The sequence below is a fragment of the Zootoca vivipara genome, chromosome 10 (genome assembly GCF_963506605.1).
Source record: "Zootoca vivipara chromosome 10, rZooViv1.1, whole genome shotgun sequence".
Classification (NCBI taxonomy): domain Eukaryota; kingdom Metazoa; phylum Chordata; class Lepidosauria; order Squamata; family Lacertidae; genus Zootoca; species Zootoca vivipara.
In genome coordinates this window covers 66,987,421-67,013,706 of record NC_083285.1, presented here as the reverse complement: position 1 = coordinate 67,013,706, position 26,286 = coordinate 66,987,421, and the positions used below count along the sequence as shown (strand labels likewise).

Genomic DNA, 26,286 nt, shown 5'->3' with positions numbered 1-26,286 from the left:
TTGTAGCAATTCGTCACAACTTTGGCGGGTGCAGGCCTTGGGCGGAATCCTTTAGTTATTTACCAGAATGGGGGGAGGGCGCGTGGGGTAGGTGACCCCCCGCCCCCATCGCGGCGGAGATACCAGGGTTCCCGTAAAGGGGTCTAGGGGGAGGCATTGACCATATGCCCAGAGGTTGTCATTGCCCTCCCCCTCCAGTGGCGGCGAAAAAGGGGGTGGGCTATCTGCTTGAACATATGTTCTCCAGAGCTAGCCCAACCCCCACATATGCTGGATAACCCTGAAATTACCCAGATCACCGGTTGGGGACTGGGAAGGATAAACGCTCAATGCCTGAGCCAAGGTCTCCCTACATCTGAATCTTAATAAAGTTGTGGCCATTTTTAATCTCATAGAACGTTGTCTGGTGTCGTTATTCCACTCGTGGGCTGCCTGGGGTTTGGGGGGTCTCCGCCTGACCGCGCAATAATAATAAACTGCAAGTATCTGGCAAAGTATTTGCCGGAAGAAATATCAACAATCTCAGATATGCAGATGACACAACCTTGATGGCAGAAAGTGAGGCGGAATTAAAGAACCTTTTAATGAGGGTGAAAGAGGAGAGCGCAAAATATGGTCTGAAGCTCAACATCAAAAAAACCAAGATCATGGCCACTGGTCCCATCACCTCCTGGCAAATAGAAGGGGAAGAAATGGAGGCAGTGAGAGATTTTACTTTCTTGGGCTCCTTGATCACTGCAGATGGTGACAGCAGTCATGAAATTAAAAGACGCCTGCTTCTTGGGAGAAAAGCAATGACAAACCTAGACAGCATCTTAAAAAGCAGAGACATCACCTTGCCTACAAAGGTCCGTATAGTTAAAGCTATGGTTTTCCCAGTAGTGATGTATGGAAGTGAGAGCTGGACCATAAAGAAGGCTGATCGCTGAAGAATTGATGCTTTTGAATTATGGTGCTGGAGGAGACTCTTGAGAGTCCCATGGACTGCTAGAAGATCAAACCTATCCATTCTTAAGGAAATCAGCCCTGAGTGCTCCCTGGAAGGACAGATCGTGAAGCTGAGGCTCCAATACTTTGGCCACCTCATGAGAAGAGAAGAATCCTTGGAAAAGACCCTGATGTTGGGAAAGATTGAGGGCACTAGGAGAAGGGGACGACAGAGGACGAGATGGTTGGACAGTGTTCTCGAAGCTACGAACATGAGTTTGACCAAACTGCGGGAGGCAGTGCAAGACAGGAGTGCCTGGCGTGCTCTGGTCCATGGGGTCACGAAGAGTCGGACACGACTAAACGACTAAACAACAACAACATCTGGCAATCATTTTAAATGATTGCAATTTTACACCCATTTTATATTCCAAGCAAAACTAAATTATATTAATTGAAGCAAAATATCTTTGGAATTCCCAAGCCATGTTACAATTTTTTAGCATCCCACATTTTTTGGGAATTTGAAAGATGCAAAATGCAACATGCCCTTGTGTATTAAACATTGGCCAGTGGAGGAAGTTTTCTTAAGAGGAACTCATGACCTGAATGGAAGGGGGGGCATGAGCAGCAAAATCTCAAGCTCTCAAGAATTCGGTTTGGAACAATATTTTAAAAATTCCTTCAGTAGCACCTTAAAGACCAACTAAGTTTTTATTTTGGTATGAGCATTCGTGTGCATGCACACTTCTTCAGATACACTTGAAACAGAAGAGTCAGATCCTTATATATATATACAGAGGGTGGGGGGGGGTGGGAATGGGTGATGGGCTGATAGGAATGGTAAACCTGTTGATGGCTGTTAACAACTGCTGATGACTGCAATTGGTCCTGCGGGGGCGGAAGCAAGGGCTGAGGCGCTAAAGAAAGCTTGATCATGCATAATGAGATAAGAATCCAATGTCTTTGTTCATCCCAGGTGGAACAATATCGTCTGCATGGTGGAGGGGAGGTCCAGTTCTTTTTTTTTGTCTGCGACGCAAATGTACTTACAGGTCTTCGCAGTAATGGTGATCCCCGGACCCTCTACCGAACCAAAAAGGACATACAGCGAAATCACATATTCCGTGTTATGAGCCAAATTTTGCAGGCGGTAAGCTGTATTGGAGCTGTTCAGAGCAAGCTGCCGGGGTCGGTCTCTTCCGAAGAACTCTTGGAACGCACAGAAATAGGTAAAAGACAGAGAGCAGAATCTTCAGTGTGTGTGTTTTACGTAGTTTTTATTTATTTATAAAAGTTATTTCCATGCCACCAGCCCTCGGGGCGATGTGCAGCGTTGAAATGTAAAACACCATTAAAAATACAGATAATCATGTAGGTGGCTGACTCACAAAAAAACGGAAATTAAAACAGCTACATAGACTTGTCAGCATTTTCAAAAGTCGTCACGAGATGCCTGCAAGTCAAAAGCAAGGGTGTCACAGCGTGGGAAGGATTAAACTAAATGATTTTAATTCAGGCCAGTTGGAATAGCTGAATAGCTCAGCCGCTACAGCTTGAGACTCTTAATCTCATGCCTGTGAGTTTGAGCTCCACCTTCATTGCAGGGGGTTGGACTAGATGACCCTCGGGGGTCCCTTCCAACTCTACAATTCTATCATTCTAGGAAATAGCAGTCCTCTTCCAGATGATATCAGTGATATCAGGCTGGGATATGATGGCTCAGGAGGTCCTTAAGCTATCTTGGACCCAAGATGTGCAGGGCTTCGATGTCAAAACAAGAGCCTTCAGTCTGTCCCCTGCCAATGTTTTAGCAGAGGTTCCACATGCTGTCAGCCATCGGCCCCTATCAGCAGCCTAACCAGTGCTGGATTTACGTATAAGCTAAACAAGCTATAGCTTAGGGCCCCACTCTCTACATAAACCTACATAACCTACACAAAACAACAGTGTTTTGTGTTGTGTAGGCTCCTATGATGTAAGCCACGGTCCCCATCTGCTAGCCTGCTCCCTAAAATGTCACTAGTTTGCTCATTTCTATATACAGGGTGCCCACATTCTGCTGTTTATAATTATTAGTAGTTTGCATCATATATTTACACCTATTATTATTTCATGTTATAGCAAGTTTCTAGAGACTAGATTATGAGTCTTTGTAAATTGTGTTTCTAAAGGAACTTTTGTTATTGTCAAATGCCAATGTGTTTGCATTATTAAGTTTGTTATGAATAAGAAATCATGTTAAGTTAGAGCTTAATAATTATTTCACTATTAATATACAGTGGTACCTCGGTTTACAAACACAATTGGTTCCGGAAGTCTGTACTTAACCTGAAGCGTACTTAACCTGAAGCGAACTTTCCCACTGAAAGTAATGGAAAGTGGATTAATCCATTCCAGACGGTACGTGGAGTACTTAAACTGAAGCGTACTTAACCCAAGGTATGAGTGTAATTGGTTCCGGAAGTCTGTGCTTAACCTGAAGCGTACTTAACCTGAAGTGAACTTCCCCATTGAAAGTAATGGAAAGTGGATTAATCCATTCCAGACAGGTCCGCGGAGTACTTAAACTGAAAATACTCAAACCGAGGCGTACTTAAACCGAGGTATGACTGTACTTCTTCTTAATTGTATTTCACTATTAATATACTTCTTAATTGTATTTCAGTTCAACAATTACTTTGATAAAATACATACAGTATTTTGTTATGTGCAAATGGCTTTAGATACCTATTAGGTCCATAAATTACCATATAGCATATATTCCACACAAAAAAACAGTGACAGTTTGTGGTTGACAAAGGACAGCTGGACATATAAAGGGTCCCATGACCTTCAGGAGCTTAGGGCCTCATCAAACCTAAATCCGGCCCTGAGCCTAGCAGTGGTAGGCAACCTAAGGTCCATGGGCCAGATGCGGCCCAATCGCCTTCTCAGTCCGGCCTGCAGACGGTCCGGGAATCAGCATGTTTTTTCATGAGTAGAATGTGTCCTTTTATTTAAAATGTATCTCTGGGTTATTTGTGGGGCATAGGAATTCATTCATTATTTTTTTCAAAATATAGTCTGGCCCACCACATGGTCTGAGGCACGGTGGACCGGCCCACGGCTGAAAAAGGTTGCTGACCCCTGGAACCACAGCATTCTGCACCAGCCGTCTCCTCCAGACCAGGTCCAAGGGCTGCCCCACATACAGTGACCCACAGATCAGGACGCTTTGCTGTGATGGTTCTCTTACCTGGAGTTGGGCCCCACATCACCCGGTACCCAGTTGCCCCGGGCACCGAGTTCCAGGAAACCAGCACGGAACTGATGGTGACCTCGGTTGCTTTCAAAATCTCCACGGCGCTGGACGACACTGCGATGAACATTGAATAGGCAAGAGAAAGTGGAAAGGTCAGGATGGCGTTCCAACATGTTTGAGGAGATGCTCATCCTGGGGGTACGGATGCAGGACGTCCCGCTGCTTCTCCCAAACTGGGTCTATTATTTTGCAAATGAATGCTCACAAAGGAAGGTGGGCACTAGGAAAACACCCAGCTGGACCACCTCCTTCTCCTCTTCCCTAGAAACAGGCCTGCACAGCCAAAGCTACCGGCCTCATTTTTTTCTTGCAGGCATTGGTTGCAAGAGAGGCTTATCCCTCATGCAGGCAATACTTGCATAATGCAGGCTTCTTCCTCCTCTCTCCATCAGTTGTTGGGGAGGAAGTGCCAAGCATAGGGCGCCAGTTGTTGGCAAGCGCCAAGCATAGGGTTGGCAGTGGCCCTTGAACTCTGGTTCCCAGGTGCCAAACAGCCAGCTGTGACTCTCGGGCACCTGTAAATCGTATGGAAGGGAGTCTTACAGCTGGGCAGAACAAGCCACCTTTCATTCATGTGCTGTCAAAATGACGTCATTTTGTCGGTAGGACATTGCCGGAACAACTCTTGGGTTGGGACAACTGGCTGGAATGTTTTAAAATGTTTTAAACAGTTCTAATTTTGGTTCCTCTGTTTTGTTTTTGTGGGGTTGATGTTGGATAAATGTTTAGTTGGGGTTGGCAGTTATTTTAATTTGGGCATAATTGCAAACTGTTTATTATTGTTATTATTATTATTGGTTTCTGTTGATTTATTGGTTGGTTTGTTGCTTGTATGGGATATTTTGTGTTTTTTTTAATGTTTGGTGCTTTGTTGTGTGTGTGTATATTTTGTAAGCCACCCAGTGTGGCTGGGGAAACACAGCAATTCTCTACGTGCAGCTCAAGCGAAGCCCCACATTGAGTGCATTGCAGTTATCCGATCTCGAAGTTGCTAACACCATCGCTATGGCGGCCAGCATTTCTTGCAGGATTACATGAATTCTCCTCCACGGCGGTGAGCAGCGGCGTAACTAGCCGCCTGGCTGCCCAGGGCGGCAAACCTGAAGGCACCCTGCTGGGGGGCGGGGTATCCATCACGCGCATGCGCCGCAGGCCATGGCGCACGACGCACGCGGCGCGGCGCACAACGCATGTGCTTGTGCTCTGGATGCGTTCCTGGATCCTATCATCTCCTGCAGGTCCTGGGCGAGAAGCATTGGGGCTTCTCCTCGATGGCAGCGGCCGTCGGAGGTGGTCAGCCCTGTCCAGCCTGCTGCCCCCCCCCCCCGCCCAGCCTGCCGCCCGGGGCAGCACGCCCCCCGCCCCCATTACTATGCCACTGGCGGTGAGACTTACAGGTTGTTGCCTTCGCAGTGACTATCGGTCCTTCAATGGCGCCAAAGACCGGATTCACCGTGACGACGTATTCATTGCCTGGTTGCAGTCCTTGGATCCTGTAGTAGCTGTAAGTGTCCCCCAAGTTCACGTTGTGAATGCTGCCTTCTGCAAACATGTGAGAAATAGCATTGCGGGTGGGTGGGGAATAAAGATTCAGTGTTTCTCTTTGCAAGGCACCAGAGAGATTGGGCTTGAGCATCCTTCCTTACATGTGACCAGAGGTGGGCGTGACCTTACCTGTCCAGGTAACAAAAGGACGAGTCACGCACCCCTCTCTCTATTTCACTTCCTTCTTCGTTTGACCAGCTTTTAGCTAGGGCTGCTGTGCTAGCTCTCAGCTAGCAGAAGCACCGGGATTATTCCACCATATGGGGGTAGATCCACATGTACATATTTGTAACTAAGTCTGCCTTCAGGAATCCAACTGTGAACTGATGTGAGTAAACTTCGTTTATTGACTTTAAATAAGATTGTCATGTCTTTATTATTTTAAGAGGGATTCAAGGGAACTTACCAGGAATGTACAATTCAATCTGAGAGAGACTGAATTGTATAATAATGAGAGGCTCACACGAGCCTGCAACCAGCTATCTGCTGTGCATGTACGAAAGGGAAATGTAACTCTGCTACATAAAGAAACTTGCTAGCGCAAGTTAGGAAGGATATTAATAAACAATATATCCTCTCCTGCCACCCTGAACATTCCTACAAACTTTTTGCCAACCTTGAGAAAAGAAAAGAAAAGAGAAAAGAAAAGAAAAGAAAAGGATCATTGTCTGTAGGACTATTAAACTGTCCAAAACTTTTTCATGTTGGTGACACACTTTTTAGGTATGCATCATTTCGTGACACGGTCATTCAGTTTTACTTAATTGTTACAAACCACATAAAAGAAAATATACAGGAGGACTACAAGCATTCAAAAATATGGTAAAAGGTTAAGAAATGGCTCCTCAATTTCATGTCTGGATTAAAAGTGGGTCTTGAGTCTGAAAAGGTTGAAAATCACTGATATAAAATAAATAAAATAATACACAGGGGGTGGTTGATTTCCCCCTCCCTGTGGCTTCTAATTATTATTATTTTAAAGATAACTGATCACGAACACAGATCACTCACATGTCTAGTCTGCTAATATAGCAGGAATACAGTACATCACTCTCTGTATATTATTTTCCGCCATGAAATAACAAAATTGGCTGCATTTTGTTCCAGCACTAGGTGGCAACATTCACTCATTTTACTGATCCAAGCAAATGAGCTCTTTCTTCGCTTTTCCTTCCTGTTCAGAGAGCTTCCTTTATTTCTTTTCCTTTCCAATCCTCACCTCCTAGCCTGGTTTTGTTTTGTTTTTTTAAATCTCTTTTCCGCTGAGAAACTTCTTGTTCGAACCAGAATACACCTGGCGTCTCTTGGGGCGCTGAGGTTAAACAAATCGCGCGCATGAATTGGAAGATAGCTGCCCTATTGCTCCAATTGACAATGACCCGAGCTTGCTCATTCGTACGTTTCCGAATCTCCATAGTAACAAGCCTTGTTGAGAGCTATCTGTGCATTCAGAGAGAGAAAGGGGAGAAAGCAGGTTTCTGCAGCTCTCCGGAGGCTGCGCCACTTGAGACTCCAGGTGCTCTCACACATAACAAACTCAACACCTCCGGAAAATAAATTTATTATGGTCTCAGGCTTTCACAGGGTACAGTCTGCTGCATTAGAGGCACAGTGTGTTAGATTCTGAATTGCAAGTATATACATACACACGGGACCCAGGTGGCGCTGTGAGTTAAACCACTGAGCCTAGGGCTTGCTGATCAGAAGGTCAGCGGTTCGAATCCCTGTGATGGGGTGAGCTCCCGTTGCTCGGTCCCAGCTCCTGCCAACCTAGCAGTTCGAAAGCACGTCAAAATGCAAGTAGATAAATAGGAACCGCTACAGCGGGAAGGTAAACGGCGTTTCCATGTGCTGCTCTGGTTTGCCAGAAGCGGCTTTGTCATGCTGGCCACATGACCTGGAAGCTATACGCCAGCTCCCTCGGCCAGTAAAACGACATGAGCGCGCAACCCCAGAGTCGGTCACGACTGGACCTAATGGTTACATACACAAGGTTTGGGGGCTGTGAGCGCGTGGAATTGTAAACAGGGGAGATCAGGCGGAAACGAAATGCAGAAAATTGCAGACAGTGATAAGTAGCGAACTAACCCTGGTGATTCACAAAACAGACCTGCTGGTGTTGGTTAACCAGTTAACACACATAAAAGGTAAAGGTAAAGGGACCCCTGACTGTTAAGTCCAGTCGCGGACGACTCTGGGGTTGTGACACTCATCTCGCTTTACTGGCCGAGGGAGCCGACGTTTGTCCACAGACAGTTTTTCCGGGTCATGTGGCCAGCATGACTAAGCCGCTTCTGGTGAACCAGAGCAGCGCACGAAAATGCCGCTTACTTTCCCGCCAGAGAGGTACCTATTTACTTGCACTTTGATGTGCTTTCGAACTGCTAGGTTGGCAGGAGCTGGGACCGAACAACGGGAGCTCACCCCGTCGCGGGGATTCGAACCGCCAACCTTCTGATCAGCAAGCCCAAGAGGCTCTGTGGTTTTAGACCACAGCAAATCTGCCTCGCTTCGATCCACATGTGGCAATACTGAACCTCAGGTGCACTGCGGTTTGATCCTGCACACTGTTTGGGTGCCTCCCCCACCCCACCCCTCTCAACCAGGGTCTGTGGTGTGTGGCCCTTTGGAAAACTGAGACAAGCGCAGACTGTCATAGCTTTAATAAATATGGCTTATCCACCTATTTAAACCTTCGGTCTGCATGGAGGGAGTCTGGATCTTACAGCAGGGTCATTTCGAGAGGGGCTTGCCCTGCAGCAATGGAGTCCACGGCATCTTTTCCAGCCAACCTTCCCAAGATGGATCCCATTCTTTCTTCCTCCTCCTCCTTTGCAGCTCCGCTTGCTCAAAAACTCTTTTCCTGTCACCTCAAACACCCCCCATCACCTTGGCAACATCTGTCTCCCCATTCCAAAGGATTCATCTCAGATGGCCCCCATCAACCCCTTTTGTCATGTTAACAGATTTGCCCTTCTGCAGGACAACCAGGCTGGTTTGTGGGAGCCAGACTAGGAATCTCTTGTCTGGCACAGCTCTACAGCTTGTACTGTACTTTTGAACATATCCCGATTAATCCAAATCCTACCATTCTAGGGTTTAGAACATGGGTAGGCAGACTAAGGCCCGGGGGCAGAAGCGGAAGGGGAAAGGTTTAAATTAAGACGGAGGGGGGACTCAAACAAGTCGTGCAACACTAAATTGGGTCCTCCCTTAAAGAGGGCACGTGTTGCGGTGAGACCTGGCAACCAAACCCTTGTGTTGTGGGTGGGTACGAAGAATTGATGCTTTTGAATTGTGGTGCTGGAGGAGACTCTAGAGAGTCCCATGGACTGCAAGAAGATCAAACCTATCCATTCTTAAGGAAATCAGCCCTGAGTGCTCATTGGAAGGACAGATCCTGAAGCTGAGGCTCCAATACTTTGGCTACCTCATGAGAAGAGAAGAATCCTTGGAAAAGACCCTGATGTTGGGAAAGATTGAGGGCACTAGGAGAAGGGGACATCAGAGGACAAGATGGTTGGACAGTGTTCTCGAAGCTACGAACATGAGTTTGACCAAACTGCGGGAGGCAGTGCAAGACAGGAGTGCCTGCCGTGCTCTGGTCCATGGGGTCACAAAGAGTCGGACACGACTAAACGACTAAACAACAACGATTGGTCAGCCACAACACCCTATTGATAGGTCCCTTGATGCTGGGTTCATTCTGAGCAATGGGGACGCTAGCCAAAATGGATCAAGGGACCTATATATGCCAATGCATGTGACCCTGAGCTTTCTCTCTTGGTCAGTGCATCGGAACACCCACCACCTCTCCCTATATTTAGGGCTTGCACGCATGACCTTGGTATGCCATCGTGTGTCGCCTGTCGTTGGGACAGGGGCACGGCAGGAATTTCCCCCACTTGGCTGACTGGCTGGTGCCATTTGGGTTTCGCCTGCCGTGTAGCAAATCGTCACAACTTGTAAGGTTGAGGATAGGCTCTGGTTCAGGTGATAGGGATGGGGGAACGCTCTCGCCATCCCTATGCGAAGGGGTATTCTGTTAAAGGAATCCAGGGACTCAATGGTTTGGTCAACCCCTGAGAGGGGGTTGTGCCCGTGCCTGAGTCCAGGGGGACATCTGGGTGGTGGACATAGCATGTCCCCGGCTTTCTGCCATTCCAGGTGTTCACCCTAGGCTCACCTATGATGGAGCTCTGGGTCAGCGCTACCTGCCACGGTGCAGGGAACTAGTCGAACCAGAGCCTATGTAACTACTCACTTGCTGTAATCAATAAAGTTATGACCTAAATTCTGCCAAAAACCAAACCAAAATTTGGAGTCTTGTCTGAATTTATTTAAGGAGGAGGTTTAAAGGTCTTCACATGCAAAAATGGAAGCTCAGGAGCACATTCGGGTTCCGGGGCAAAGTTGGAAAACCAGAACTCCTCCTTCCGGGTTTGCAGCATTTGGGTTCCGAGTTGTTTGGGAACTAAGCTGTTCGAAAACCGAGGTACCACTGTATTGAAAAGTCACGTTCTTCAGTGAGTGCTTGGTCCCTTCCCTGCAAAGAACTAAAGTAAGGATGCTCTCTACCTGAAGACTCCCACGTCAGCCTGTATCCGGAGGCACCTCTGACTTGCATCCATCTGGCCTGGATTGTATTGGTTGTTGCATTCTCAAGCACAAAGTTTCCCACGGACAGCAGCTTTACTGCAGGAGACAAACATTCACAGTACATTTCCCAGCACAATTCAAAGTGTTGGTGCTGACCATAGCTGCCAAGTTATCCCTTTTTTAAAGGGATTTTCCCTTATGCTGAACAGGCTTCCTTGCGAGAAAAGGGAAAACTTGGCAGCTATGGTACTGACCTTGAAAGCCCTAAACGTGGCCCAGTATACCTGAAGGAGCGTCTCCACCCCCATCGTTCTGTTCGGGTTTTGCTAAATTGGTAGCATGAGAAACCATCAGATTACTTCTTCACACAACTAACTCTGGGACAAGCAATTAACACTGGGCAGAAAGCCAAGGTCTGCCTCAGCCGCAGCAACTGCTCTCTCATTGGTTGAAGATTAGCACTGAGTCCTGTTATCAGAGAAAGCTAGCACAGTACGTGGTGTGGTAAGTGTAGGAGGAGAAGTGCTGTAACAGTTGGTTGTGTGTGAGAGAGAGAGAGACAGAGAGGAAAGGATTTATTTTACTTTGTTTTTGAGTTCTAAAGCTGTACATAGAAACTCTGGATTTCTTTTATTTAATAAATCCTGTAAATAGTTATTCTGCGTCCAGACGTCTAGTCATTACTACCACCAGAAGCTTCTGGATTGCGCAACACTCTGCTACGTTCAGGCTGAAGTCACACCTGACACTTTAATATTCTAAGATGTTCAGCCCGGACACTGAGGTCCAGCTCTGTGAGAAGTGAGGCTACAGGGAACCAGGCAGAGGGCCTTCTCGGTGGTGGCGCCCGCCCTGTGGAACACCCTTCCATCAGATGTCAAGGAAATAAACAACTATCTGGCTTTTAGAAGACATCTGAAGGCAACCCTGTTTAGGGAGGTTTTTAATGTTTGATGTTTTATTGTGTTTTTAACATTCTGTTGGGAGCTGCCCAAAGTGGCTGGGGAAACCCAGCCAGATGGGTGGGGTATAAATTAGTATATTATTACTGGTTAAGAACCGGATGCTAAAACCTTAGTACACCATCCCCTAATGTCAACTGTTGCAGAAACAGATGTGGCAGAGCGGTGCCGCTATTTTAGCTTTCCACAGAACCCCCAGCTTGAACGTTATGGGGAATATAAATGCCACGTAGCTCCAGAAAACCAGTGTGGCGTAGTGATCAGAGGGCCAAACTAGGGCCTGGGAGAGACCAGGGTTCAAATCCCCACTTGGCCATGAAGCTCACTGGGTGGCCTTGGAAAAATCTCCACCTAACCTACCTCACAGGGTTGTCATGTCAATTAAAGGAGGAAGAGGGGAGAATAATGTACTCTACCTTGAGATCTTTGGAGGAAAAATGGAATATACAGTACATGAAACATACAAATAAAATCCACCCTCTGCAGGAAGTTGCCTTATACCCAACCACCACCACCCAGCACATCTAGTGCAGTATGTCTGCACTGACTGGCAGCAGCTACTCAGAATTTCAGGCAGGGGTTTCCTCCAGCTCTACCTGGAAATGCCAGGACTTGAACCTGGCACCTTCTGCATGCAAAACCAATGCTCTACCTGCTGAGCTAAGGATACCACACCCCTGGCAAGTGCCACAGGGATGCCACTTCTGGGCAAATGGACCTAGAAATTGCTAGCCCCCTACATGGGGGTCCTGTTCCCGAAACGGATCTGAAAAACAACAAAGAAACGTTTGGAAGGACTTACAAGTTCTGCCAGTTGTTGACACCGCCTGGCTAGGCCCTTCTGGGTAGACGGCATAAATGCTGACAGTATAGTTTGTGTCCTCCTGCAAGTTATCGAGGACATGCGAGGAGACATCCCGGGCCAGAATCTTTTCCGAGGTCGACCCAGGCCTGTTTGCTGAGCAGGAGGTAGAAAGGAAAGCAAATCGAGTCAAGTCCACTCAGGAGCTGGAATGAATTTTTTGGGGAGAAGGCAGCAAAAAGGAAAGAAATGGCTGCTTATTGTTTGGGAATCTGGTAGGAGCTAAGGGAGCCAGGCACATGACAATGCTGGAAGCAGAGGCTTAAGGGAAAGAGGTATCTTATGGTTTAGTTAGGAAACAAAAGGGAAATGTCCCAAACGACTTGCTTCAACTCCTTGATCATTTGGAATGTCCTTTCCTCAATCTTTTCCAGCTCGACATCATCCTCCCTGTCTCAAATGTGTCCTACACAACTGCAACGTGTAAATACTCTGTACATGCTCAGGGGCACCCTTTTTTTAAACTTCCTGGTACTGTTAATGAATTAACTTAGACGCAGAACATGAAACAACACTTTACATGGGGAAAGTCTAATATTATGAGATGGGAAAGAATAGATTTGATTATAATTAAGAAGGGATTACATCTGAAGAAGTGTGCATGCACACGAAAGCTCATACCAAAATAAAAACTTAGTTGGTCTTTAAGGTGCTACTGAAGGAATTTTTTTATAATTAAGAGTGTTATCTCAACAGGTACCAGGCTGGAGGACAAAATACACATGAAAATATTGGCAAGGGATCCAGAAGGGCCCCCAAGCTGCGTTACGGCTCCTTCAGAGGAGACAACCTCCCATCAATGCACCCCTTTGGTGAAGCTAAACAGGATTATTAGGTCCGGCCTCTTTCTGGAGGGGGTACCTATCCGGTCCCTACCTACCTACAAACCCTCTTCACGCTGCTTTGACTTTTATTCTGGAAACGGGCAGGATACATAAAGTATGATTTTATCTATCGCATTCCCTGGTGTAGCTGTAAAATCCTCCCACCCCACCCCCCAACATCGCTGCACGTTTTTATACGAAATCCAAAGGTTAATTTGCAAAGGTTTTGACCAGACATATTAACAAGTCTTCCCCTTGACTTTTCAAAGGTTGCAATACCATCCGAATTACAAATAGCAGACTCGGCGGACCCCACAGGAAAATCCACACCTCCTATTTGAAGAGTTTTTTTGGTCCTGATTTTGGGAATATATCCCACTGCTTTTCTTGGTGAACCTTTGCTGTATTGGGGGAAGGGCGTGGCCTGCTTTTTCGGTCTGAGTTTTACTTGTTTTGGGGGGGGGTGCAGGAGTTTTGCACATGTTTGGCGAGGGGTGTTCTGAGCACTGCCAAGTTCTTCTTCGGTGGGATGGGGGCTTTGCAGGGCTGAGCATCTGGTCTAGACAAATCTTGGATCCCAAACTGAATTGGGCTGCTCAGAGCCAATGCAGGTTTTGTCCAGAGTGAGTTGAGGCGATCACCCTCCCCCCAGAAAAAAGCAAAAAAAACCCCCACCAAACCCTACCAAGCCCGGAGGAGGAGGAGGAGGAGGAGGAGGAGGAGGAGGAGGAGGAGACTGCGTAGGGCAGAGAGCCTTGGTGAGCAGTGTGGTTCCCCTGGGCACCACGTTGAGGACCCAAAGTACCATACTGTAGACCCTGGGCTTACAGTGGTACCTTGAAACAAAATAAAAATATTCCTTCCAGTAGCACCTTAGAGACCAACTAAGTTTGTCATTGGTCTGAGCTTTTGTGTGCATGCACACTTCTTCCGATACACGGAAACAGAAGTCACCAGACCCTTATATATAGTGGGAGGGTGGGGAGGGGTATTACTCAGAAGGGTGGTGGGAATGGGTGATTGGGCTGATAGGTGTGGTAAACCTGTTGACGACTGTTAACGACTGCAATTGGTCTTACAGGAAAAAGCAAGGGGTGAGTTGGCTAGAAATAGCTTTATCGTGTATAATGAGATAAGAATCCAATGTCTCTATTCAGACCAGGTCTCTCCATGGTTTTAAGTTTGGTAATAAGTTGGTTTTTGGGCGTCTCTGTTGCTGTTTCAGTTTCAGTTTTCGAACACGCCTCAGAAGTCGAACAGCTTCTGCTGCGTGAATCTGTTGTTTTTCACAATTTTCTCTATTAAATTCGCAGGCCACCCTTTATGCCTCGGTTTTGGAATGTTTCAGAAGTTGAACGGTCTTCCAGAAGGGATTACATTCGAAAACCGAGGCACCGCTGTTTTCCTTTTCCCTGAATTCCTTTTCTCACAGACAAACACACAAATCTCACAGGGACTTCGTTGACTTACTTGGCAGGTAGACCTTGTAGCCTTCCAGTTTTCCCAACGGAGGGGTCCAAGCCACTTTCAGGCTGAACAGTCCTTCTTCTACGACCCGGAAATGGGTCACTGTAGGTATGGATGCTTCAAAACAAAAGGACATGGGCCGAAGAATGAATCCACGGTGCAACAAACGGACCTCCTGAGCAAGCAATGTATATGCCTTGCAGGTATATAAATCACACGACACGTTTAAAGGGGCATTAAGGGTTTTTTGTTTCTGTTTTTTTCTTCTATTGCGCATTTTGTGTCTTTATTTTGTATTTTTATGCTGTGAACTGCCCTGAGGTCTTCGGAGGAAGGGCAGTATACAAATTTAATAAACAAACAAAAACAAGCAAGTCCTTATTCACAAAGATCAGTCCAGAGGGCAGAGATCAGGTCAGTTCCCATCACAATTTTCAAAGGTGCTTTTCCTCAGCCGTGCCTCTTTCTGATTAAGGACACCTAGTAAGTCTCTACGGTGCCCTAGTTTGGATTACAACTCCAATTCCCTATCCCCAACTAATAATAATAATAATAATAATAAAGTGATAAAACATCAAACATTAAAAACTTCCCTAAACAGGACTGCCTTCAGATGCCTTCCAAAAGTCAGATAGTTGTTTATGTCCTTGACATCTGATGGGAGGGCGTTCCACAGGGCAGGCGCCACTACCAAGAAGGCCCTCTGCCTGGTTCCATGTAACCTTGCTTCTCACAGGGAGGGAACCACCAGAAGGCCCTCGGAGCTGGACCTCAGTGTCCGGGCTGAACGATGGAGGTGGAGTCGCTCCTTCAGGTCTACTGGGTCAAGGCCGTTTAGGGCTTTCAAGGTCAGCACCAACACTTTGAAATGTGCTTGGAAACGTACTGGGAGCCAATGTAGGTCTTTCAAGACTGGTGTTATGTGGTCCCGGCGGCCGCTCCCAGTCACCAGTCTGGCTGCCGCATTGTGGATTAAGTGTAGTTTCCGGGTCACCTTCAAAGGTAGCCCCACGTAGAGTGTGGGGCAAATGGGAGCTGGCTTCCCAAGCACACCAGATTGGTGAGGACTGCTTTAAAGTTCCCATGGATGGCAACTCAACCTCTTCTTATCCTGTCATAGTATTACTGGCCTGTCGACCCTATTAGCATCTGCAGACATGGCACCCATGCATGTGTGGAAACAAGCCCAACGCTTTCAGAAGAGAATTCTGTTTTCTAGCTGTCTCCCTCGCCTGCCTTGTCAACACAGGGGAGTGGGAAGAACCCTATTGTTGTGCTCCCAAAATACAAACTCACTTGTTCTCCCTTTGACAGTCGCTGGCTCCCCCAGAACATCAGAGTAGACAGCCATGACAGTGAATAAATATTTGGTGTTGGGTTTCAGATCCGTCACCAGCGCTGAGCTCTTGTTGGCATCCAAAACAACCTGTCATATACAATACCCAAATAAATAAGAGGAAGGATGGAAGAGCATATATATCTCCTGTGGTTCCTGGCATTGCAGGGCGTTGAACTACCAGGAGGTAGGCTTTGGGGTCCCTTCCGACTCTACAATTCTATTGAGCTGCATGTTTAGCCTGGAAAAGAGGAGACTGAGAGGAGATAGGATAGCCATCTATAAATATCGGAAGTGTTGTCATCTGGAAGCTTGTTTCCTGCTGCTCCAGAGGGTAGGACTCGAAGCAATGGATTCAAGTTACAAGAAAGGAGATTCTGGGAAATGATATATAATGAATTGAAAAGGATGTTTAAAATAACTTTTGTAAAAAACAACAACAAGCTTTTCTTTTGGAAATCATAGGGACAGAACTACCTAAACTAGGGGTCAGCAAACTTTTTCAGCAGGGGGCTGGTCCACTATCCCTCAGACCTTGTGGGGGGGGCTGGACTATATTTTTTTGGGGGGGGGACAAATTCCTATGCCCCACAAATAACCCAGAGATGCACTTTAAATAAAAGCACACATTCTACTCATGTGAAAACACCAGGCAGGCCCCACAAATAACCCAGAGATGCGTTTTAAATAAAAGCACACATTCTACTCATGTAAAAACACGCTGATTCCCGGACCGCCTGCAGGCTGGATTGAGAAGGTGATTGGGCTGCATCCGGCCCCCGGGCCTTAGGTTGCCTATCCATGACCTAAACTATATAGAAACTTATTCATGTATGCCCCAAGACCTCCGAACCGCCCTGAGACCTCTGGGTATGGGGTGGTATGTAAATTTAATAAATACTAATACTTCCTTGCCCCCCCCAAAATGGAAAGAAGCAGAAGACCCAGCAAAGGAAGAAAGGATACAGAAACTTATGGAATATGCAGAAATGGTGAAACTTACCGGAAGAATAAGAAATCAAGACAACAAACTTTTTATCAAAGAATGGAAATGGTTTATTAAATGCTTGCAGATAAATTGTAAACAGAAAAGAACATTGGCAGGATTATTGTAATAACCTGCAGTTTTATAAGAGAATGTATTGAAAGTAGATGAATAAATGAGCAAATTAAGTTAATTTGGATATGCAGAAGATATTAAAAATAAATTTAAGGAGGCAAAGAAAGAAGGGGAGGGAGTCACGTTTTGAAATGTTAAAATGCTTGTAAAATTAGTGAAATGTATAAATCTGAAAAGCATGAATAAAATTTAAAAAGTAGAAGAAAGGAAATTCTGACTAAACATTAGGAATAACTTTTTGGTGGTAAGAGCAGTTTGACAGTGGAATGGCATCCCGGAGAAGGTGGTGGAAGGTTAGATCGACATCCGTCAGGGTTCTTTAGCTGTGTTGCAGAGGGTTGGACTAGATGACCCATGGTGTCCCTTCCATCTCTACCTTTCTATGATTCTAAGCATCAATACTTGGAAGCTGAGCTGAAGTTCCAGCACTTTAGAGATCTGATCCATACTGGTGTGATTGTGAAACAAACATTTCCCCAACTGCACATGCATCTCCTGCCTTTCAGCTCACCTTGCCCCAATGCCACATGACCCCAGAAGGAACACAGCATGTCCCTCACAGCAGAGGCACTACCCCTCACCTAACACCCATGAACCCCCAAGTTCATGTGTGTATCAGTATTCTGGTGCTTATCATTGAGCAAAACTCAACCTTCCCACACAGTGACCTCAGAGTGACCCACGCAAGACGGCCTGGCCAAAACTCTCCAAGATGTGTTGCCCGGAGGCCAAACACTTTAAAAATCCCTGATCTCTAAATAATCCACCAGAGAGTTGTAAGTATGGGGTTTTGGGGGGCTGTGATTGCCACACTGTAACAGTTGATGATGATGATGAAGAAGAGTTTGGATTTGATATCCTGCTTTATCACTACCCTAAGTGGCACCGTGGGTTAAACCACAGAGCCTAGGGCTTGCCGATCAGAAGGTTGGCGGTTCGAATCCCCGCAATGGGGTGAGCTCCCGTTGCTCAGTCCCTGCTCCTGCCAACCTAGCAGTTCGAAAGCACGTCAAAGTGCAAGTAGATAAATAGGTACCCCTCTGGCGGGAAGGTAAACGGTGTTTCCGTGCGCTGCTCTGCTTTGCCAGAAGCGGCTTAGTCATGCTGGCCACATGACCTGGAAGCTGTACACCAGCTCCCTCGGCCTATAGAGCGAGATGAGCGCCGCAACCCCAGAGTCGTCCGCGACTGGACCTAATGGTCAGGGGTCCCTTTACCTTTAAGGAGTCTCAAAGCAGCAAACAATCTCCTTTCCCTTCCTCCCCCACAACAAACACTCTGTGAGGTGAGTGAGGCTGAGAGACTTCGGAGAAGTGTGACTAGCCCAAGGTCACCCAGCAGCTGCAAATGGAGGAGCGGGGAAGCGAACCCAGTTCACCAGATTACAAGTCCCCTGCTCTTAACCACTACACCCCACTGATGAGCCTTGGAGTCCCTTCCAACTGTACACATCTATGGTTCTACCTGCTGCTGATCCTCTGGAGAGACCTGTCCGCCAGCTGAGAGTGAGTCCAGGATGATACGGTAGCTGGTCACTTTCCCGGTTGCGGGTGTCCAATTAAGTCTCAGAGAGCTGTGGCTCTCCTCGCTGACTGTGAGGTCCCGCGGCCCAACAATCTTCTCAACTGCAAGGAGAAGGAAAAGGAACATGGTTGGCAGGTAGGGAATTGGAGGAAGCAACGATGAGGTACTCTGGCTACACAAAAATTCGGGCTGGCCCTCAGGATGTCAGGAGCCAAGCTGGAACTGGGAACGTTCAGCTTCTGTGTAGTTTCCTCAGAACTGCAGCCGAGCACCTTCCCTACTGTGAAATGTCCTCAGGTAACAGACCGGCCACTGAGCCTTTCTGGAACTCAAAAAGTTCATTGTCAGACTGACCAAGTAAGAGCTTGGAACATTCTGAAGTAGACAGTTGTTCTTGCCGCCCGTCTGTCCCAAGAGACAATGGAGTGTGCCTCCGGGGGTGAGGTCAAACCAAGTGAGGTTAACAGCACTGAATGACCACCCTGGGGTGCAAGCTTGGGCAATGTGTCTAGAGGTCCTGGGCAGCCCAGGTGACAAGACCCCCCTCTCAGCCTCGATGATGTGGTTCAAAGGAAAGCAGAGCAATACATTTAACCTTGCAGGAGTTGCCAGAAGGGGGCATACATACAAGGCACAATCCAACCATCGTAAGGACTCCACTCCGGATTTGTGTAGGGTTTGCTCCTGAGCCTTTTCTATTCCCAAAGATGTGCCACAAGGCAGCAGAGGTTTCCTTCTCCTAGATAGGCTACCTTCCCAGGTTGATGAGGCCCATCACTTCCCCCTCTAGCATGTGCAGAAACCGCCTTCTTGTCTGTTGGGCCGACTATTGGCCTCCTCCACTCAATCCACCAGAGCCTGTCTTTGCATGCAGGAGAAGTCCCTCGACTGAGGGTTTGAGACCCATCGGCTACCCTCACCTGGTTTAGACAGCCAGTCAAAGCCTTTTCCCAGGATTTTGGCCACTGTTGCATGTTGACACCTTCTAGGAGCCACAGTTGAGAGCTGAGTGCAGGGCATAGCTGCCAAGTACCCCGTTTTACCCGGGAAACCCCCCGTTTTTACTTACCTTTTCCCGGTGGTCCCCCGTATCACTTCGTCTCCTGTTTTTCTCCGTTATTTTCTCCTGCCGGTGGCCATTTTTTTTCTTTCTGATTTGCCCTTCTATGGGCACCAAAAATGGCCACCACCGGCTTCAAAATTTCGACCGCTAGCGTCGAAATTCGCATCTACGCATGTCCGGAAGTGCATAGACGCGACTTCCTGTGTTGGCCATTTTTGGTGCCCATAGATGGGCAGAGCGACACCGGAAGTTGCGTCGACGCACTTCCTGACATGCGTAGAAGCGAATTTCGACGCCGGCGGCGGCCATTTTTGGTGCCCACAGAAGGGCAAAACGACACCGGAAGTTATGTCAACGCAACTTCCGGTGTCACGCGGCTGCTGGTCCCGGATTCTGCAGTCCGGGACTTGGAAGGTAAGGTGCAGGGTGGGGACCAGAGGTGAACAAACTACCCCAGAAGGAGCATGACGTGTCCCCCACCGGAGGTACTATCCCTCCCCTAACACCCCATACATCCCCATAACCTTCCAAGTCTTCCTCATGCCCAGTTCCATCTGGCTTTCCTTCCACTGGGCTCAACTCGTCAGTGCTGGGACGGTTTCAATAAAGGAAAGGGGGGTCCTTGGACCTACCATTGGCCGTTTGCTTGGCAGGTTGTGGGGGCTCCGAAGCCGTGAAGCAAAGCCTCCGGGACACCTTTCGCGAGAGGCTGCCGAGTTGGCTGAAGTCTTTGGCGTAGAGCATGTGCTCCTCGATGGGATCGGATGCTATTTTCCTCAGCTCGTTCCTATCTGCATTTCTAATTCCTAACCAGAGGGAGGAAGGAAGCAATGCAGGAGGGCAAAGAACTTCTGGAAACACAGTGCATCCTTAAACTTGCTCGAACAGGAGGCAAATGATGGCGACCAGCTTGGAGGGCGTTGCAAGAAGTTTGGGCAAATTCAGGGAGGATGAAACTGTCAGGAGCTAACTAGTCACGATGACTATGTTCTGCCTCTGCAGCTGGAGATTACAGTGGTACCTCGGTTTAAGTACACAATTGGCTCCGGAAGTCTGTACTTAACCCGAAGCGTACTTAACCTGAAGCGAACTTTCCCATTGAAAGTAATGGAACGTGGATTAATCCGTTCCAGACGGGTCCGCAGAGTACTCAACCTGAAGCGTACTTAACCTGAAGCGAACTTTCCCATTGAAAGTAATGGAAAGTGGATTAATCCGTTCCAGACGGGTCCGCAGAGTACTCAACCTGAAGCGTACTTAACCTGAAGCGAACTTTCCCATTGAAAGTAATGGAAAGTGGATTAATCCGTTCCAGACGGGTCCGTGGAGTACTTAACCCGAAGCGTACTTAACCTGAAGCGAACTTTCCCATTGAAAGTAATGGAACGTGGATTAATCCGTTCCAGACGGGTCCGCAGAGTACTCAACCTGAAGCGTACTTAACCTGAAGCGAACTTTCCCATTGAAAGTAATGGAAAGTGGATTAATCCGTTCCAGACGGGTCCACGGAGTACTCAACCTGAAGCGTACTTAACCTGAAGCGAACTTTTCCATTGAAAGTAATGGAAAGTGGATTAATCCGTTCCAGACGGGTCCGCAGAGTACTTAAAGTACTCAAACTGAGGCGTACTTAAACCGAGGTATGACTGTATAATGCTGGGAACTACAGGGTGGGGAGAGGACTCTTGTGCTCAGATCCTGCTCACTGGCTTCCCGCAGGCATCTGACTGGCTCCTGTGAGAACAGGATGCTGGACCAGATGGGCCACGGGCCTGATCCAGTTGGCTCATCTTAAGGTCTCAGTTGGCTCCCACAGTGTTCCAAGTGATTTAAAGAATAGGGCATTGGTGGTCCTCTGAATGTTCTTGGGCAACAAGTCCCATCACACCCAACCAATACGGCTAAAGCTCAGGGGTGATGGGAGCAACATCTCAAGAGGCCCATCTTTCCCATTGCTGGGATAAAGTAAATGAGCCAGGCCACATCTGCCCGTGAAAGCAGACTCTGGGCTATCATGAGAAGAAGGGAAGAAGGTTCAGCTTCTGCCCAGGGATGTCCTCAAATGAAACCCATCTCTTAACGCTTCCCTCCCAGCCTTCAGTAAGATGTAGCTACAGTGGTAAACTAGGATATGGGAGACCAGGGTTCAAATCCCCACTCAGCCATGAAGCTGGCTGGGTGACCTTGGGCCAGTCCCGCTGCCTCTCAGCTGAACCTTCCTCACAGGGTTGTTGTGAGGATAAATTGGGGAGGGGGAGAAAACCATTCTGCCGGGACCACGTAACACCGGTCCTGAGAGATCTACACTGGCTCCCAGTACGTTTCCGAGCACAATTCAAAGTGTTGGTACTGACCTTTAAAGCCCTAAATGGCCTCGGTCCTATATACCTGAAGGAGCGTCTCCACCCCACCATTCAGCCCGGACACTGAGATCCAGCACCGAGGGCCTTCTGGCAATTCCCTCATTGCGAGAAGTGAGGTTACAGGGAACCAGACAGAGGGCCTTTTCGGTAGTGGCTCCCGCCCTGTGGAACGCCCTCCCAGCAGATGTCAAGGCAATAACTAACTATTTTACTTTTAGAAGACAACTGAAGGCGGCCCTGTTTAGGGAAGTTTTAAATGTTTGATGCTGTACTGTTTTTAATATTCGGTTGGAAGCCGCCCAGAGTGGCTGGGGAAACCCAGCCAGATGGGCGGGGTATAAATAATAAATTATTAATATTATTATTATTATTACTACTACTACTATTATTATTTATGCCACCTTGAAAACCTTGGAGGAAAAGGTGGGATAGAAATAAAAAAATAAACTATAAAGAAAAATAAATAAAGATGGCCCGGCCCTATCCCCAAAAGCAGGCATAGGCAAACTCGGCCCTCCAGATGTTTTGAGACTACAACTCCTATCATCCCTAGCTAACATGACCAGTGGTCGGGGATGATGGGAGTTGTAGTCTCAAAACATCTGGAGGGCCGAGTTTGCCTATGCCTGCCCAAAAGTTAACAACAATTTATAACCCATGTTTCAACCTAAATGTTATGCTGCTGCTGTTTTCTTGTTTGTTTTTAAGTAAGTTAGTGGTTGTTCTGAATCTATTTTAGTAGGTGGCAGCGACTATTTGTTTGTTTCTTTTCACACTGACATCCCACCTTTTTTTCCCTCCCAGGAGCTCAAAGCGGCCCCCTCCCACATCGTTCTTTCCCCTCCCACAACAACCCTGGAAGGTAGGTTAGGCAGAGAGGCCGTGTGACTGGCGTAAGGTCACCCGGTGAGCGTCATGGCTGAGGGCAGGGTTTGAACCCTGGCCTCTCCCCCACCCAAGGTCCAATGCTCTGACCATTTACGCCACACCAGCTGCTGAGCACTGATGTGACGGACCCCGTGGCTTTTATTTCCAGCTGTACATACCCACAGCAAACACGGTTACCCCCCTGTTCTTAAGGGTTGCTGCTGGCTCGTCGACGGAATCAGAAGATTTCCCGTCTGTGATTAAAACGACCGCCTGCGACGACAAACAAAAATAGAAATATATAGCAATAACGTGGAAAAGGGAAGGTGAACAGATTTCTCCCTGTGCTAGAGTCCCCGAGAATCAGCCCATTGAACCGGTTCAGGTCCTCATTGGGTTGTTTTTAAGCTCTTTTCCTTCCTTTTGGTTCTTAAAGAACGTCTGTTTACTTCGGTAAACTTTGGGGTCCTTGCAAGCCTGTTCTTCCTTTCCTCTTGTGTATAGGTGCTGCTGTTGTGGCTATGTGAAGGCTCACCCACAAGCTGATAATGGGTTTAATATTGGTAATATTGGTACATATACCATATTACCATATTGGCCTCACTCCCCACCCCCCCACCCCCCGTGAAAAGCTAAAGTGCGGCTTAAATTTGCGACCTGAAACAGAAATCACATACCTACAAAAGAGGATTGGTTAATTAAATTAACAGAGTTTATAGAATTGGCAAAATTAACTGCGGTAATAAGATAATCAAACACACCAGAAATTAAGGGCCCAATGGTTATGGTTCGAAGAATATATGAACAAACACTGCTCTAAAGATAACATGCTGATATGTTTAGACTAAGTTTGTAAGGTGACTTGATGTTATAGCATAACAGAACTATAAAAGAAGTCATTACAGGGATAAATTAAATGCAATGTAAATAAGAACTTAAATGACTCAAAGATGATGAGAGCTGTTGGAAGGGAGTCAAATGGGTGTGGTACTTCATCCTTTTTTCTATCTTACCTTTCCCTTTACTCTCTTTGGTTTCTGGGGTTAAGTGTGTGTACTTTACTGTTTGTTTGTTTGTTTGTTTGTTTGTGGGGGAAGATACATAAGTTGAGGTCGGGTTTTGTTGCTGCAATTGTCTCACTTGGGGCACACTTACCGGTAGGAGTAGCTGAGAGACACAGGACTGGCCGACATGCCTTTTCCTGGCTTGTAAGTGTACTTTTGACAATAACTAATCCTGAATGTGACAGCTAGACTGGTTTTGAGAGTTTGAGAGTTTGCCCGGCACTGCCTTTGTAGTTTAGACTACTGCAGCTTGGACTACTGCAATGCGCTCTGTGTGGGGCTACCTTTGAAGGTGACCCGGAAACTACAACTAATCCAGAATGCGGCAGCTAGACTGGTGACTGGGAGCGGCCGCCGAGACCACATAACACTGGTCTTGAAAGACCTGCATTGGCTCCCAGCACATTTCCGAGCACAATTCAAAGTGTTGGTGCTGACCTTTAAAGCCCTAAACAGCCTTTGTTTGAAGTATGGGAAAGAAACAAATTGCTGTTAGAGACTAAGACCCCATGGTGGATTTCACCAGTGGAGGTAATTACAGTAAAAAAGGTTAATATGGAAGGGGAGAGACCAACATATGAGGAACTTTTAAGAAAATTTGAACAAGGTTGGAAATTAAAACCCTATGAAGAGGTTAAAGACTTTTTGACTAGTTGGTTGCAATACCATCAAATAAATGATATTCTCAAAAGACAAAAAGACTGGTTTTGAGGAGAGTAGGTCCAAATTTCAAAGAGAGTTGCTAGAAGGCAGAACAAAATTGTTGTCTAAAATGTATAATTTGCTGTTAGAATGGTATACAAAAGATGAATTGACAAAAGAGGTAATGATAAAATGGGCAAAAGATTTTGGGCACAATATTGAATATGACGCGTGGTTGAAATTATGGAATCAAACATTAAAATTTACTGCATGTACCGCCTTGAAAGAGAATGTTTGGAAGATGATGTATAGATGGCATTTAACTCCAGTGAAATTAGCTAAAATGTATAGAATGAGTAATAGAATGTGCTGGAAATGTAATGAAAAAGGAGATTTTTTACCATATGTGGTGGAAATGTGAAAAAGTTAAAGAATTTTGGGAAATGATATATAATGAACTGAAGAAGATTTTTAAATATACTTTTCCCAAAAAACCCGAAGCATTTTTGTTAGGAATGATAGGTCAAGAGATTACCAAGGAGGATAATAGATTATTTCTGTACGCGACAACCGCGGCTAGGACATTATTAGCCCAAAAATGGAAGACCCAGGACTTACCGACAATTGGAGAGTGGCAGACAAAAATGATGGACTATGCAGAATTAGCGAGACTGACTAGCAGGATCCGGAACCAAGGGGAAACAAGGTTTCTAAGAGACTGGAGTAAATTTGTGGACTATATGGAAAAGAACTGTAGAAGTTTAAAAACACTTGCAGGACTGAAATAAATCCTACGAATTGACTTTAAAGGGAAGATATAAAGGAACTGCGAGATAAGAACTGATTAGAAAACCTATTGAGGGGAGGGAGGGAAGTCAAGCTCGGTGGAGCATTGTTAATAGAAGATTGTGAGAAGGGTAAAAAGAGGGATGTATGTATTGTGCTGTTTTGAATGTTTGTTTGTTTTTGTTTAATGTCTTTAAATGTGTCTTAATTGGAAAATTTAATAAATTGTTATATAAAAAAAATAAAGCCCTAAACAGCCTTGGTCCAGTATACCTGAAGGAGCGTCTCCACCCCCATCGTTCTACCCGGACACTGAGGTCCAGCGCCGAGGGCCTTCTGGCGGTTTCCTCGCTACGAGAAGCCAAGTTACAGGGAACCAGGCAGAGGGCCTTCTCGGTAGTGGCACCCACCCCGTGGAACGCCCTCCCACCAGAGGTCAAAGAGAACAACAATTACCAGACCTTTAGAAGGCATCTTAAGGCAGCCCTGTTTAGGGAAGCTTTTAATGTCTGATGGATTTCTGTTTTTTAATATTTTGTTGGAAGCCGCCTAGAGTGGCTGGGGGAACCCGGCCAGATGGGCAGGGTATAAATATTATTATTATTATTATTATATGACTCAAAGATGACGAGTGCTGGTGGAGGGGAGTCAAATGGAGTGGTATTTCATCCTTTTTCTATCTTACCTTTCCCTTTACTCTCTTTGGTTTCTTGCTTGGTTGCTTGGGGTTAAGTGTGTGTACTTTACTGTTTGTTTGTTTGTTTGTTTGTTTGTTTGTTTGTGGGGGAAGCTACATAAGCTGAGGTCGGGTTTTGTTGCTGCAACTGTCTCATTTGGGGCACACCTAGGAGTAGATGAGAGACGCAGGACTGGCCGACATGCCTTTTTCTGGCTTTTTCTGTAAGTGTACTTTTGACAATAAAGAGTTTATTCCCCGATCTGGACATACCTTGCCTGGCAGCGCCGTGACATGACAGGATTCCAAAAGCACCTGGGCAAGGTGAGGAGTGGGGTTTGTGGGGGGCGTGGCC

The 26,286-nt window shown here is 46.7% G+C and overlaps 1 protein-coding gene across 1 annotated transcript in view; it reads right to left on the bottom strand.

Moving 5' to 3' along the window:
• Positions 1-26,286, bottom strand: part of LOC118091532 (collagen alpha-1(VII) chain-like) — a 179,852-nt gene that overhangs the window by 133,467 nt on the left and 20,099 nt on the right. Inside the window, exons 5-14 of the mRNA XM_060279757.1 lie at positions 22,943-23,036; positions 20,166-20,339; positions 18,411-18,571; positions 15,787-15,916; positions 14,494-14,607; positions 12,140-12,295; positions 10,355-10,471; positions 5,627-5,773; positions 4,166-4,285; positions 1,981-2,139 (exon numbers count right to left, since the gene is read on the bottom strand). Of these exons, the coding sequence (XP_060135740.1) occupies positions 1,981-2,139; positions 4,166-4,285; positions 5,627-5,773; positions 10,355-10,471; positions 12,140-12,295; positions 14,494-14,607; positions 15,787-15,916; positions 18,411-18,571; positions 20,166-20,339; positions 22,943-23,036 (1,372 nt within the window). The remainder of the gene's footprint in view (positions 1-1,980; positions 2,140-4,165; positions 4,286-5,626; positions 5,774-10,354; positions 10,472-12,139; positions 12,296-14,493; positions 14,608-15,786; positions 15,917-18,410; positions 18,572-20,165; positions 20,340-22,942; positions 23,037-26,286) is intronic.